A 15,260-nucleotide genomic window follows, 5' to 3' on the forward strand; every position below is an offset into this window, starting at 1 on the left:
ATTTGCCTCCTGTAACTTGCCCAGCTCTCCACGTGCAGGGGAGGACAGGGGGTCCTCGAGGTGCTGCCAGGAACAGAGAATAGAATGGAAATAACAGAAAGAATTAAATAAAATGATAGTTATAGAAACGCTGAAGAAGAGAAGGCTCAGGGAGGCCCTTGTGGCTCTGCACAAGTCCCTGGCAGGAGGGGACAGCCGGGGGGGTCGGGCTCTGCTGCCAGGGAACAGGGACAGGAGGAGAGCTCAGGCCTCAGGCTGGGCCAGGGGAGGCTCAGGGTGGACAGCAGCAGGAATTTGCCCATGGAAAGGGAGCTCAGGCCTTGGCAGGGGCTGCCCAGGGAGCTTTGCAGTGCCCATCCCTGGAGGTGCCCAAGGAAGGGCTGGACGTGGCACTCAGGGCTCTGCCCTGGGGACAAGGTGGGCATCGGGCACAGCTGGGACTCCATGGGCTGGGAGGGTTTTTCCAACCCCTGGGATTTAGTGATCAAAGAAGGACGAGGTGCTGAGGGAAGGGACAGCTTCATCAGCCAATTAGTCATTATTAATCCCTGCAGAAATGTGTTTAGCCATTCATTGTAACTGCACTCTGGGATTCCTGACACAGACACCGCAGCGCTCGGGGCTGGCTGGCTGCCAGCATCTTCAAAACTTGTGAAAAACCGTGCTCACAAATGATTTTGTTCTTCTGTTGGTTGTGGCCCTTTGAACAGTGCTAACAGGCAATAACCTCAGCTCTGCTTTCCCAGGGAAAATCCTGAACATCCACCCGTCCCTGCTGCCGTCCTTCAAGGGAGCGCACGCGCACAGGCTGGTGCTGCAGGCCGGGGTCAGGGTCACGGGCTGCACCGTGCACTTCGTGGCTGTGAGTACCCCCTGCCCCCCTGCAATCCTCCCCTTCCAACGTTTGCACCTCCCTGGCTCGCTGTAATCCTTCAGCTGGAGCATTTTCACCTGCTGGGAGCTCCCTAAACCCTTGTGTTTGATCACTTGCCCTCTGTGTGCAGAACTTTGTATGGAGATTTTATTGGGACCATACAGTGTTTGCTGACTCTGGAGAAGGAATGAAAATGAATAATCTGTCCAGGAGTTTGTTTTCCCTAAGGAAACTTTTTCCCTAAGCATCCCACTGCTGCCTTGCACCCACTGGAGTGGAGGAATAGTTAATGTAAGGGCTTGGCTAAGCCAAAGGCTCTGTTAAACATGGCCCAAACTTCCTGGATTTTATCCTACAACCTGCCTTGTTTCTTGCTTTCAAGAAAAAGAAAAAATACAAACAAACGAGGAAAAAAAAGACCCCACTGGAAATGGCACAGGATTTGTTAAGGAGTGATCTGGTGTTTGTGGGAACAGAATCAACCCTTGACAATTTATACTGGTCATACCCTAAGTAAAGAAAGGGCAGAGATCTCTCAGCTTCAGAGCCACGTTTTTTCAGGCCAGAGATCATTGGTTCTCTTTTGGCCACTTCTCAGGGTTCAAAGGTCTCTCCTCTGGCTCCCTTCTCCCTCTGCTGCTGAAACCTGTCTCAGGAATTTTGCTTTCTATTGGAAAAAGAGTGGAATCATTTCTCAGTATAGAAGGGAGAATTACATTCTTCTCTCTGTTCCATGACTTGGGGTTCCTCTGTGTGGCAGCTCCTGAGAAACAAGCAGGGATGTGCCCCAGCACTGTTCCAGGGAAGATCTGGATCCCTGTCCCAGCTCCATGCAGGCTCATTCCCCCTCTGGACTCAATGTCCTGCCCAGCTCCTCCTGTCCCTGGCTGATGGAGTTTTCTGGAACAGCCTCGTTGCTCCCTGGTGTTCTGCCTCCCTCCTTTTCCCTCTGAGCCCTTCCCAGGCCCCAGCCCAAATCCCAAATCCCAAATGCCAGCCCCAACCTGCAGCGTTGCTGTTGCAGGAGGAGGTGGATGCCGGAGCCATCATCTTCCAGGAGGCGGTGCCGGTGAAGCCGGGGGACACGGAGGTGACGCTGGCCGAGCGGGTGAAGGAGGCTGAGCACAGGGCCTTCCCTGCCGCCCTGCAGCTCGTGGCCAGCGGCGCCGTGCGCGTGGGCGAGGCGGGCAAGATCTGCTGGAAATAGATCCAGGGTGGCCTTGGCTGCGCCCTTCACCTTCCTCACAGGGTCAGGGATTCAAATCCCAGGAATGCCGCCAGTGGGAATCTCGGGGCCGTTCCCAGAGGGTGCATTAATGGCTCCTGTAGGGGCTTCCTAGTTTTAATCACTTCCTTGGTTCAACATTTTTGGTTCTCAATCGCTTTCCCAACAACCCAAACGCAGCCAGGTGGATCTGAGTGGCCCTGGGGTGGGCTCAGGGCCGTCAGGGCTGTTCCTTAACGGGGAACCCTCCTTGTGCTGGGAGGTGTTGCTGAGGGAAACTACAGTGGGAGAGACAGATGAAAGCAGAAACCTCCACTCTAAAAACCTCATCAAACCAGGAAAAACTGGCCTCCCAAAACACCAGCTATTAGATTTTTCTTCATTTGCTTCCTGGTTTGATGGTGGTGGATCTTGTCCAGCCCAGGCCCTTGACACACCCTGTCATTTCCAAACCTGAACCTGCTGTCTGTCAGATGTCAGCAGGATTCATTGTCTGCTGCCCCTTTTATCCTCAGCATTCCCATGTGAATTCCCCCAAATTCCCCTCAGCTTTGGGTTTTTATTTTTTTGTATGAGCAGAAGGACCTGACACAAAACATGACCTTGGCTTGTGAAACATTCCTTAGGAATTGTGAAGTGCCTTTATTCTTGGACCAGTGTTTTCACCTGGAATAACACTGAGGGACACCCAGGAATTATGAACGTTTGGAAAACAATTGGGGTTTTTGTGCAGCTCAACACTTGGGGTTTTCTTTTAATATTTTAATATAGTTATGAAACCATTTTAATGTTCTTTCAGAAGGAATCAGGTTTCCCACACACAAAGCATATGAGGTGTTTTAGAACTCCCCTTTAACACAGAGAAAGCTGATTTTATTCTGGGCTCTGATATCCTGATGGTACTCCCATGTTGGCATAACCTCCTTTGGGATTTGAAATAAAGCCTAATAAAGTTAAAAAAAAATATTCAATCTACAAATATTTCCTTGGAATTGAACTCCCAGGGCTGGAGGGGAAAGGAGGGAAGGGCCTGGTGTGGGGGCCGTGGGTCAGTGGGGAGGCCACACAGCTCCAGCCAGGGAAAGCAGAGGAAATAAAGACTTGGAGGGGTGAAATCACTGCCTGTGCAGGGAATCAATATCAAATTATTGATGAGAGCAGTTGGATTACTGCCAGAGAGGCCAGCATCTGTTCCAAATCCAATACCCATCTCCATCACAGGCACCTTGATCCAGACTCTGATATTTTGCCATGCGAGGCTGATGTGAAAGGGGATTTCACAGGGTCACACAAGGTTTGGGTTGGGAGGGACCTCAAATCCCACCCAGTGCCAGCCCTGCCATGGCAGGGACACCTCCCACTGTCCCAGCTGCTCCCAATGTCCAGCCTGGCCTTGGGCACTGCCAGGGATCCAGGGGCAGCCCCAGCTGCTCTGGCAATTCCATCCCAGCCCCTGCCCACCCTGCCAGGGAACAATTCCTGCCCAAGATCCCATCAAATCCTACTCTGAAGCCATTCCCTGGCTCCTGGCAATTCCTGCAGCCCTTGTCCCCAGTCCCTCTCCAGCTCTCCTGGAGCCCCTTCAGGCCCTGCAAGGGGCTCTGAGCTCTCCCTGGAGCTTCTCCTCTCCAGCTGAGCACTCCCAGCTCTCCCAGCCTGGCTCCAGAGGGCTCCAGCCCTGGAGCAGCTCCGTGGCTCCTCTGGACAGGCTCCAGCAGCTCCATGACTTTGTTGTCCCACTCTTGCAGCAGCAGGTTATGTTTGGGGTTTCTTTGGGAAGCTCCCACTGCTCTGCCACAGAAATGGATCCCTTGGAAGGATGAATTCCCCTTGGAAGCACCAGATCAGTTTTACAGCCCCATCCATGTAGCACATTTTCTCCTTTACAGGTTTAAAAACAGAACAAAGCAATTCCAAAGCTGAAAAACCAACCTGGCTCCCACCATGGATTTTCCAAGGGGGTGCAATGAAAGCTGTGAGCTCAGGGAAGAGGCAGGGAATGGAAACTTGGGATACCGAGACATCCAAGAGAAGCAGACAGAGAAGGGAAGGGGAGGGAAAACGAGCAGAGCCCCTCAAGGATCTGCCCACAGCCCCTGGTGTTCTTGAGGCTCCGCAGCGGCGGGAGAGGACGCTCCGTGTCCCTGCTGCTCCTCCTCCTCAGGGCTCAGCCTGTGGCTCCCCCGCCTCCAGCAGGTTCTTCCATGGGCTCCCAGCCAGGCGGCGCCGCTGGCCACGAGCTGCAGGGCCGGGGGGAAGGCCCGGAGCTCGGCCTCCCGCAGCCGCTCTCGCAGCGCGGCCCCCGCCTCCCCCGGCAGCGGCTCCCGGCGGATCGCGGCCCCGGCACTCGGCTCCTCCTGCGGGGCAGAGCGCTCGGGAGGCTGGGGAAGGGCTGAGGTGAAGCGCAGGGCTCGGGCTGTGCGGGAGGGGCGCTCCGAGAGGGGACGCGCCGTGAGGGGCAGCCCTGTCACCGTGAGGGGCAGCCCTGTCACCGTGAGGGGCAGCCCCGGTGCCGTGAGGGGCAGCCCTGTCATCGTGAGGGAAAGCTCCGGTGCCGTGAGGGGCAGCCCTGTCACCGTGAGGGGCAGCCCCGGCGCCGTGAGGGGCAGCCCCGGTGCCGTGAGGGAAAGCTCCGGTGCCGTGAGGGAAAGCTCCGGTGCCGTGAGGGGCAGCCCCGGTGCCGTGAGGGGCAGCCCCGGTGCCGTGAGGGGCAGCCCTGTCACCGTGAGGGAAAGCTCCGGTGCCGTGAGGGGCAGCCCCGGCGCCGTGAGGGGCAGCCCTGTCACCGTGAGGGAAAGCTCCGGTGCCGTGAGGGGCAGCCCTGTCACCGTGAGGGGCAGCCCTGTCATCGTGAGGGGCAGCCCTGTCACCGTGAGGGGCAGCCCTGTCACCGTGAGGGAAAGCTCCGGTGCCGTGAGGGGCAGCCCTGTCACCGTGAGGGGCAGCCCCGGCGCCGTGAGGGGCAGCCCCGGCGCCGCAGGGCTGCAGCGGGAGAGACTCGGTTTTCATATTTCCAGGTTCAGCATTGCCTTAGAGTGTGGCTGAACTCCACACAAAGTGTCAGCCAGTTCTCCTCACAGCCCAGGCACACACAACAATCCTTTCCCAGCCCCACAACCAAGGGCACCGCTGCAGCTCCGGGCCCAAAAAGTGCAGCCAGCAGGGAATTGAGGAGAGAATCTGGGAGGATGGGACTGCATCACCTGAGGCTGGAATTGCACAATGAACCCAAGGTGGAAATGGACCAGAACTTATCAAAGTGTGAAACTCCTGACCCGGGGCCCATCTTGGCTGTAGCCACGGCCGGGCTCTTGCACTGCCCAAGGTGCTTCCTTGGAAGGCCTTTTAATAAATCCTGACTTTATTCCTTTAACTCTGCTCCAGGAGCCTCTCAGGCATCACTGGCACACTCTGGGAGGAGGAGAAATGGAAAAGCCCCACCCCAAATTGCAAGGGAAGAAGACAGGGCTTCAAGCAACCCCAAGTCTTTCTGGTTTTTACTGGTAACAATCCCAAGGTTCCCACACATTCCTGTTACCTCTGCCTGTTTCTGCCCCCAGAAAGAAAAGAAAAAAAGCAAATTCCTAACTTCCAAATTTTCCTAACTTCCCAGTTCTGAGGCCACTCACCAGGACAAAATGCACAGTGCAGCCTGCAACTTTTAATCCACTTTCCAGGGGCTCTTGATGGGCATTTCCATCTTTGACGAGTGGAAAAAGTGATGGAGAAGCATTCAATATTTTCCCTGTGTGTGAGAGAAGGAAAAAAAAAAAAAAGATAATTTGCACTGAATTTCCTTAAAAATAAAACGAGGTGTGGTCAGCAGTCCAAAGCCTGAGCAGCACTGCTCTGATCTGAGGGAATTCTGCTCTTCCAGGAGCACGGGTGCAGCAACATTCCCAAAGGAGCCTGTCCAGGTTACCAGTAAGTAACTCCTGAGCTCAGGAGCTGGCACTAACTCACTGCTCCCCCTTTATTAACCCACTGCTCAGCCCTCCCTCACCTGGGGCACACACAGAGCTGTGTCAGGAATGCAGGGCACCACGGGGGGAGAAATCCCTCCTGGGAATGGAGAAATCCATCTTTCTCCCCTTTTTCTCTGCAAGGGCTGAAGTTCAGCAGGACTCCCAGCACAATTCTCTGGCAAAGGATGGGATCAAACTCCTTCCTTGGGAAAGCACAGACCCACCCCACACCCCCATTGCTGAGGCAGCACGAGGGGTTCCTCTGGCAATCCTCAGCCAGCATCCCAACACAGCCCCAGTGCCAGAGGGAAGCACAGGGCAGCACCTGCTGGAATTCCAGCAGTGCCAGCAGGGCTCAGGGATTTAAACAAAGGACGAGGAACTCTGACAGTGGAATCCTGGTGAGACCAACCAGCCCTGCTTTAGTTTCTCTTTTACATTTAATTTCTTACCTTTCCATTTCCGGAGAAAAGGGCTGGACAGAACTCTCATGAATCCTGACAGACAGATCAGCTCCACAGAGAATTCCTCCAGGACTCGGTCAATGGTGCTGTCGAATTCAGAGCGACTCCCGTACAATTTGTGATCGATCACCTGGGGCAGTGAAACACAACAAAAGCCTCATCAAGGAAACAGCTCGGAGGGATTGAGAGCAGCTGCTTGGGCAACAAAGAGGAACAAACTGGATTACAAGCAGGGTACTCCATGATTTGAAAGGAGGGTGCAGTGAGGTGGGGTCAGTCTTTTCTGCCATGTCCCAAATTAAAGGGTGAGAGGAAACGGCCCTAAATTGCACCAGGAGAGGTTCAGATTGGATATTAGAAACATTTTTTCCCTTTTAAGAGTGGTCAGGCACTGGAATGAGTTGCCCAGGGAGGTGGTGGAGTCAATTGGCCAGACCCTCTGGGAAAGGGGAGGAGGAGATCCTTCATTTCTACCCCACTTCCCATTTTCAGCCCTCCAGGTGAGTGCTGATCCCTGACTCTCCTGACCTTCAAACAAGAGGCTCACAAAAAAAACCTTTGTGCTCTTGCCTGTGAAAATGTAAGTGAATTTCGATAGCATTTTTTCTTTAGAGATCAGTCAGAAAAATGTCACATGAATCCAACTCAGGAGCTGAAGGAACTGCTGAACCCTTTCCATGTAGGGACAGCCTCTAGCAGAGTTTATTTCCATCTGTGCACAGCTGTAAAAACAACTGCTCAAACCCACTTGATGTCAGAAGGGGGAGTTCCTGCGTTTGACATCCCAAGTCATGGGATGTTCTCAGACAATGCTGATGGTCCTTGCCAGGGGTTTTTGTAGAACAAACCAGAACAAATTCCTGTCCCAAAGAGCTGCTTTGTGGCCCACAGGCAGGAGAAAATTTGTATGGTGCCACTGAAAGGGACTGGGCACAATGTGAGACACAGGTTTTCATCCTGGAGAGGAGAAGCTCCAGGGAGAGCTCAGAGCCCCTTGCAGGGCCTGAAGGGGCTCCAGGAGAGCTGGAGAGGGACTGGGGCCAAGGGCTGCAGGAATTGCCAGGAGCCAGGGAATGGCTGCCAGTGGCAGAGGGCAGGGCTGGATCTTGGGATCTTGGGCAGGAATTGTTCCCTGGCAGGGTGGGCAGGGGCTGGGATGGAATTGCCAGAGCAGCTGGGGCTGCCCCTGGATCCCTGGCAGTGCCCAAGGCCAGGCTGGACATTGGGAGCAGCTGGGACAGTGGGAGGTGTCCCTGCCATGGCAGGACTGGGAATGGGTGGACTGTGAGGTCTCTTCCCAACCCAAATCATTCTGGGATTCTGTGATTTTAAGGAGGGATCAGCCCAGGAGACAACACATTTCCATGCTCTGCAGAACCTGAAGTTTGACTGATTTCAGCCAAAGCTTGTGGCTCATGGGCTGCAATCCCAGACACAAATCATCCATTTAAATCCCTTCCCTGGGATGGAGCACTCACTGCCAGCTGGGCAAAGCTCGCAGAGCCCAGTGAGGACTCCCAGCTCTGTGCTCCAGCCACGGATCCATGGGGAAAGCTTCACACCAGAGTGAAACCTCGATGGCTCAGCAAACATTTCCTGCCCACCCACAGGCTCAGCAGCTGGGAATAAAGGGGAGCAGGGAAGGAATCCTTACCCGGGTGGGAATGCCAGCGCGGGCCGCGCTCCGCAGCTCCTCCACGCCGGGTCTGTTGGAGATGACCAGCACCAGCTGGGCACAGCTGCCCGGCTCGCGGGCAGAGCCGATGAGCGCAGACAGCGCCGTGCCTCCAGCGGGGAGAGAGCAGAGGGTGGGGGGACATGTCAGCACCCAGGGCCCTGACAGGGGCTGCTCAGACAAAGATCTGCCTGTCCACAAACAGCACTGAGGATAAAACTCAGGTTTTAAGCAGGGCAACACAACTCCTTGACTTGTAGTCAAAGTGAAACCCTGGAGTTTGAAGGGTCTGGAGTTTCCACTGAAAGAAAGGCCAGGTGGGCACGGCTGAACCAGCCTCTCCTGTGTGAGGACATTCTCTGTGCCAGGACAAGTGACAGCTCACCTGCTCCAGAGACAAGAACAGCCACCTTCACCTTTCTCTTTCTGGGCTGGATCTCAGCAGTGCTGTCCTTCAGCAGCTGCTGGGGGCTGCTCAGCTGCAGGGCCTCTGCAAGATTCTCCACTGCAATGCGAGAACCTGCCCCAAACACACGAGGAAAGTGTTAGAGTTTACCTTTCCTTCTAAACTGACTTTTATTTGTATTTAGGTGTAGTTTATTTGCAGTTAAGTGTAGTTTATTTGTAATGTTTCAACAACAAGAAATTGTATCAGCAATGAGTTTATGCTGGCAGAGACAGAGCTCCAAAGGGATTCAGAGCTTGAACAACCCAGATCCCAGGAGCTGTGCTGGTCTCTGGTGTCACCTGCTCACAGAGTTGCTCACAAAGGCCCAGGCATGGCCTTCTCAAGGATTAGTCCCATCTTTTAAACCTCTCATGTTGCAGAAGGACACCAAACACGGTGCTGATGGAGCTGAGGTGGCATTTTGGCTGCCCAAACTGTTGGGTTGCCAGGGGGATTTTGGTTCATGTCCTGCTGGATGTCAGTCAGTGACATACCAGGATTCAGACTGACCATCACCACACACGGCTGTACAACACTGTGGCTTGGCCTCAACCTTTACAGGGATCTGTGTGAGCTGGGGAGGGGTGGACAGGAGGGGAGTTGATTGCCATGAGTGTGGTGAAATATCCACTGAATTTTGGAACAATCAGCACAGGGATTTCCTGAAGCCTCAGGGAGGGGAAGAGGTTATCCAGGTGCTGCCACTCTGAAACAAGAACTCATTTTTCATTTATTTAATACTGAAATGTAGATATTGGGGTGTCCAGAAGCCTCCAGCCTAGTGAAACAACAGGAAATTGGTATGAACTACACAAACTTTGTAACAGGGAGTCTCTTCAATCTCACAAGGACACTTGCTCACCTGTGTGACAAGGGGCAACCACCTCCCCAATCAGCCAAGCCTCCTGCTGCCTCTGGATGTCCTGGAGAACGTGCTGGGCCAGCTCCTTCTGCACGACCAGCACGGCCCCGATGCCACAGGGAAAGCTCTGAGCCATCTCCTCTGCAGAGAGGTTCCCCTCCTTGTAGAGCCAGCAAAAGATTTCAGGGATCTTCCAGCTGAGAGCATCTGGAAAAGATTGAAATTGGTGTGTGGGCAGCACAAATGTTTGTTAATATTTATTATTTACTGTTTACGATCTGCAATGACAGTGATGTGTCACAAGAGACCAATTCTTACTGCCACAGAATCCCTGGATCCCTGGGGCTGGAAAAGCCCTCCCAGCCCATGGAGTCCCAGCTGTGCCCGATGCCCACCTTGTCCCCAGGGCAGAGCCCTGAGTGCCACGTCCAGCCCTTCCTTGGGCACCTCCAGGGATGGGCACTGCAAAGCTCCCTGGGCAGCCCCTGCCAAGGCCTGAGCTCCCTTTCCATGGGCAAATTCCTGCTGCTGTCCACCCTGAGGGGACCTTAAAGCCCATTTCAATCCATCCTCTGCCATGGCAGGGACACCTTCCACTATCCCAGGGTGCTCCAAGCCCCAGTGTCCAACCTGGCCTTGGAAATTTCTTTCCTTTCCAATTTCATTCCAGAGAAATACAACCCAACACACAGACACCTTTCTTTCCCTCTCCCCATTCCCACTGTATTTTTACACTCCCATGAACATGGTTTCTTTACTATTTCAAACTTCTGAATTCTTTGTCCAATTTTGGCTTCATCAGAAAAAGTTCTGCCCTACTCACAGATGTCACGTGTTGTGGGGAAGCAACCAAAAAAATGCATTAAATGTGTGTGTGTGTGTAGCAGATCATGCAAATTTATTCTCCCACCAAACTCAGTATTTGGTCAAAATGTTTTGTTTGGAGAGGTGTCCTGAGGAACACACAATCTTCTCCAACACCTTTTCTGTCCTACAGCTGTGCTGCCCTTAATCTCCTCTGGGATTTCCTTTCTCCAACAACGACTGGGGCTCATGACTTAGAAGAGGAGAGGTTTTGGCAGCCCCTTGGGAAACACCTGCCAGGGGCTGTTCCCCTCTGCAGGGCCATTTCTGAGGATTCCACAGCCGAAGCTGGGAGCTCAAGGCCGTGCTGTGCCTGAGTTTTGTCCCACACTTACCCAGGACAGCGCTGAGGTGCTCGGGCAGGAGCCTGGAGATGCCCCCCAGGAGCCCCTCAGCCGTGGGGGCACAGCCCTTCACGTGCCCTGAGCGAAGGACAGGCAGCAGAGCTGGGCTGAACATTTTCCCTGGGGTCAGCAAAACATCTCCTGCAAACAATGGCATCACTCAGGCCTTATGTTTAAAACCTCAGGAGGGGCTTAGAATCAAAACATGACAAAAGGCTTGGGCTGGAGGGACCCCAAATCCCACCCATTCCAACACAAACCATGGCAGGGACACCTCCCACTGTCCCAGCTGCTCCCAATGTCCAGCCTGGCCTTGGGCACTGCCAGGGATCCAGGGGCAGCCCCAGCTGCTCTGGCAATTCCATCCCAGCCCCTGCCCACCCTGCCAGGGAACAATTCCTGCCCAAGATCCCAAGATCCAGCCCTGCCCTCTGCCACTGGCAGCCATTCCCTGGCTCCTGGCAATTCCTGCAGCCCTTGGCCCCAGTCCCTCTCCAGCTCTCCTGGAGCCCCTTCAGGCCCTGCAAGGGGCTCTGAGGTGTCCCAGAGCCTTCCATTCTCCATTCTGAATTCAATGAATTTGTTTCAAAGGGCGTGGAGTGTTTTTGGGAATGCTTCCCAAGGTTCTCTCCCAGTCCTCGTAGAAGGCCTCGGGCAGGAGGCAGAGCAGTGGCAGCAGCCCGACCCCAAAGCCTGCTGAGCCCAGATGGGAAGAGGGATGGCACACCCAGAGTGCCGTGCCCGCAGCTGCCCGGGGCTGGCGAGGAGCAGCGCAGGGAGGATGTCAGCAGGATCCTCCTCACGACGCCGAAGCCGCGGCCGTGGATGCCGGGAGAGCCCAGCCCCAGGAGCACGTCCCCCTCCTCAGCTCGCTGCAGCCCCGGCAGCCTCTGGCCCCGCTCCGCTGCTCCCACCGCGAACCCGGCCAGGGCCCAGGGCCCAGAGGGACACGGAGCCTCCTCTGTCACCTCCTCACCTGCCAGGGAACAGAGGGGTCAGCACCTCCTGCTTGTGCTCCTTTCAGACTCTCAGAATCCCAGACTGGTTTGGCTGGGGAAGGACCTCAAATCCCACCCATTCCCAGCCCTGCCATGGCAGGGACACCTCCCACTGTCCCAGCTGCTCCCAATGTCCAGCCTGGCCTTGGGCACTGCCAGGGATCCAGGGGCAGCCCCAGCTGCTCTGGCAATTCCATCCCAGCCCCTGCCCACCCTGCCAGGGAACAATTCCTGCCCAAGATCCCACCTAACCCTCCCCTCAGCTCAAAGCCATTATTGTAACACCATTTAAAACTGATGGCATTTCCTAAAGTCAGCAGCACATCCAGTGACACACAGCCTAAGAACTTTCAGATACATATTTTAAATCCTTCTTGGTTTGTTACTTCACCTCAAGTCTCCAAGAAAACAAAGCTGCATGAAAGGAGTTTTTTTAGTCATTATTATTTCTGGTACTCACGTGGCACCTCCCTCAGTATGGGAGAGGGCATGGAAACATTAACATTGAAGAATGTGAGGCCTCCAGTCCTGTTCTCCTTTGTTCAGGGATAAAGAAGGAAGAAAAAAGGATCCAAGTGCACAAATACTAAACCCCATCTGTCTGTGCTGTCCCAGGTTACAGACAAGGAAGAATAGAAGCACAAATTCCCAACTGTTTTTCCACCAAAAAGAAACCAACAATTCCAGGGCCACATTCTGCCTGCACCTCCCAGGTCTATTTCTCTGGTGATAAATTCAACCTCAGACCCTTCAAATCTCAGAGGACAGGAGGGTCCATACCCAGGAAAGCACATCCTGCACTCCTGCAAGCCTCAGCTATTCCTTCTTTGATTGTTTCCATCACTTCAGCATCGAGTTTGCCACAGGCCAAGTGACTGAGGAAGAAGAGGGGCTCAGCCCCCTGAGCCAGGAGCTCATTGACACACAGGGCCACCAGGTCCTGCCCGATGGTGTCGTGTCTTTTACAGACCTGGGCAACCTGCAAAACATGGTGGGAACAAGAAACAGGCAAAACTCAATTATTAATCAGTGAAATCAGCAGAAACCTTCTTTTCTCTGAAAGGAATCACTACAGGACATGCATGGAGGACAGAACCTGGTGCATTACCTAGTTGAGAGAAGAGAGAAAACAGCTCATTTTCTTGCAGACAAAAAAAAAAAAGAAAAATCTACTTTGCTTTTTTTTAATATTAGTTTGAATTCCAGCCATAGCTACCTAGAAATTGTCATTTTGAGATTTCTTTTTTGTTTGCTTTTTGGAATATTATCAGGGAATCATGGAATGGTTTGGGTTGGGAAGGACCTTAAAGCCCATCCAAGTTCCATCCCCTTCCATGGGCAGGGACACTTCCCACTGTCCCAGGCTGCTCCAAGCCCCAGTGTCCAACCTGGGCTGGCCTCCTATGAAATGCTGAATTTCCAGCTCTCAGGGGTACCCTGGAGCATCCTGCTCAGCTCACAGGGCTGCCACGGGACAAAGGTTAGACAGAATCATAAAATGAGAATTATTTAGGGTGCAAAAGACCTTTCAGATCATCAGTGGATGAATTTTCAAAGGAGGTACCTTTTACTGACACAGTTCAACCTGTGCAGAAATGACCAGGACAGAGGGATGGGCGAGGGGAAAATTGGATAAACACCACTGGATTCCAAATGGTGAGGGAGCAGCACCCAAACAAAGTCTGGGCTTGGATTCCTGATTGATTTCCCTGGCTGCTGGATTTAGGAGTGCTATGGAAACAGGCATCCCACAGCCTTTGCTGCACGGCACCTCCCTCCCACTGCTCCAGCAGCAATCTGGGCAGGCCAACCTTTCCTTGGCCAAGGAAGAACCTTGGGAACAGTCTGGAAACACAGCTGGGAATGTCTCTGTGCCCAGCAGTTGCAAGAAAGACTCACAAGAGCCAGCACTGATCACTTTTTCATGCTCTCAGAGCTGTCTGAGGATGTGAGACTGCAAAAGACCTTTGGGATGACTCTGCTCAGTCTCCTGCTGTTTGTTACCCTGGCATTAGAGGCAGAAACCATTTGAAACAAGGGACATTGCTGTGCTTGACAGTGAAAGGAGTTTCAGATCTCCATTCTCCAGATGGCTGAAAACCTTCTGATTTAATATATAAATGAATGCCCGGGTCAACTTATCCTGATTCAATACATAAATATATCCCAGGCTCAATTCATCTTAATTCACTACATAAATGTATTCCTAACTCAGCTTATCCTGTATGTTCTTGGCTTATTAAAATTCTTTAATTCTTGGCTTCTTTAATGTTTATTTCCTCCAACCTTCCTTTCCCCAGTGCCCTGACAGAAGCGCCTGTTCTTCCTCTCTACACACAATTTATTACTTTGAATCTGCCAGTTCTCATTTCAGAAACTCCCTGTGCTCCTCCTCCCCACAGATCCTCCTCAGAGCCAAAGGACCCTCCAGTTTACAGCAGAATTTCTGGGTTTTATTGCCTCAAGTTTTCAGTTAAATTTTGGGTTATTATCATTTCACCACATCCTCAATTAAGCGTGCCCAGGCCTTGCACAAATGTCCAAAGTTGAGGTGCCCACTTGGTGCCCTGGTGGACTCAGGAGTGTTTGAAGAGCTCAGGAGGGTGCAGAGGGTGGGACTGGCTGTGGCACTGGAACAGCCCTGGCAGGTGACACCAGCTTTGCTGCAGAGGAGCTGCCAATTACCTGCAGTTTGGGTCCAAGGCCCTTGGTCTGGGACACCAGGATGGGATCATGGTAACCAGATGCCTTCAGGTCAAAGAAAGCAGCAAAGCCTCCTCCTTCTGAGCGGCCTCCTGCCGAGTACAAACACAGCATGGATTTAGGAGAAATAAAACCACCCAAAACTCTCACCAAGAACTGCAAATTATCAAAGAATCCCTGGTGCTGGAAAAGCCCTCCCAGCCCATGGAGTCCCAGCTGTGCCTGATGCCCACCTTGTCCCCAGGGCAGAGCCCTGAGTGCCACGTCCAGCCCTTCCTTGGGCACCTCCAGGGATGGGCACTGCAAAGCTCCCTGGGCAGCCCCTGCCAAGGCCTGAGCTCCCTTTCCATGGGCAAATTCCTGCTGCTGTCCACCCTGAGCCTCCCCTGGCCCAGCCTGAGGCCTGAGCTCTCCTCCTGTCCCTGTTCCCTGGCAGCAGAGCCCGACCCCCCCCGGCTGTCCCCTCCTGCCAGGGACTTGTGCAGAGCCACAAGGGCCCCCTGAGCCTCCTTTGCTCCAGGGTTTCTATAACTATTATTTTATTTTATTTTATTTTATTTTATTTTATTTTATTTTATTTTATTTTATTTTATTTTATTTTATTTTATTTTATTTTATTTTATTTTATTTTATTTTATTTTATTTTATTTTATTTTATTTTATTTTATTTTATTTTAATTCCTCTCCATTCTGCACCCCTAAGAAGCACAATCACCTCCATGGCAAGGCAGGCATTTGTTAATTAATCGTAAGAGCAGTGGCAAGAAATTAATTTTCCTTCTTTGTGCTGATCCCAGCCCAGTTTCCCAAGCTCATTTTCAATGCCATGACCACGTTG

At 53.0% G+C, this 15,260-nt stretch overlaps 2 protein-coding genes across 2 annotated transcripts in view; one reads left to right on the forward strand and one right to left on the reverse strand.

The window, feature by feature from the left end:
• GART (phosphoribosylglycinamide formyltransferase, phosphoribosylglycinamide synthetase, phosphoribosylaminoimidazole synthetase) overlaps positions 1 to 3,063 on the forward strand; it is a 29,792-nt gene extending 26,729 nt beyond the window's left edge. The window contains exons 21-22 of the mRNA XM_058843090.1: positions 747 to 862; positions 1,899 to 3,063. Coding sequence (XP_058699073.1) covers positions 747 to 862; positions 1,899 to 2,081 — 299 coding nt within the window. The 3' untranslated portion in view covers positions 2,082 to 3,063. The remainder of the gene's footprint in view (positions 1 to 746; positions 863 to 1,898) is intronic.
• Positions 3,064 to 3,169: 106 nt separating this feature from the next.
• The window catches only part of LOC131581151 (trifunctional purine biosynthetic protein adenosine-3-like), a 310,961-nt gene continuing 298,870 nt past the window's right edge, over positions 3,170 to 15,260 (reverse strand). Inside the window, exons 13-22 of the mRNA XM_058843105.1 lie at positions 14,405 to 14,514; positions 12,500 to 12,698; positions 11,449 to 11,697; positions 10,713 to 10,862; positions 9,514 to 9,720; positions 8,589 to 8,723; positions 8,183 to 8,313; positions 6,517 to 6,658; positions 5,729 to 5,844; positions 3,170 to 4,456 (exon numbers count right to left, since the gene is read on the reverse strand). Coding sequence (XP_058699088.1) covers positions 4,175 to 4,456; positions 5,729 to 5,844; positions 6,517 to 6,658; positions 8,183 to 8,313; positions 8,589 to 8,723; positions 9,514 to 9,720; positions 10,713 to 10,862; positions 11,449 to 11,697; positions 12,500 to 12,698; positions 14,405 to 14,514 — 1,721 coding nt within the window. The 3' untranslated portion in view covers positions 3,170 to 4,174. The remainder of the gene's footprint in view (positions 4,457 to 5,728; positions 5,845 to 6,516; positions 6,659 to 8,182; positions 8,314 to 8,588; positions 8,724 to 9,513; positions 9,721 to 10,712; positions 10,863 to 11,448; positions 11,698 to 12,499; positions 12,699 to 14,404; positions 14,515 to 15,260) is intronic.

This window comes from Poecile atricapillus, chromosome 1, assembly GCF_030490865.1.
Source record: "Poecile atricapillus isolate bPoeAtr1 chromosome 1, bPoeAtr1.hap1, whole genome shotgun sequence".
Taxonomy (NCBI): Eukaryota; Metazoa; Chordata; class Aves; order Passeriformes; family Paridae; genus Poecile; species Poecile atricapillus.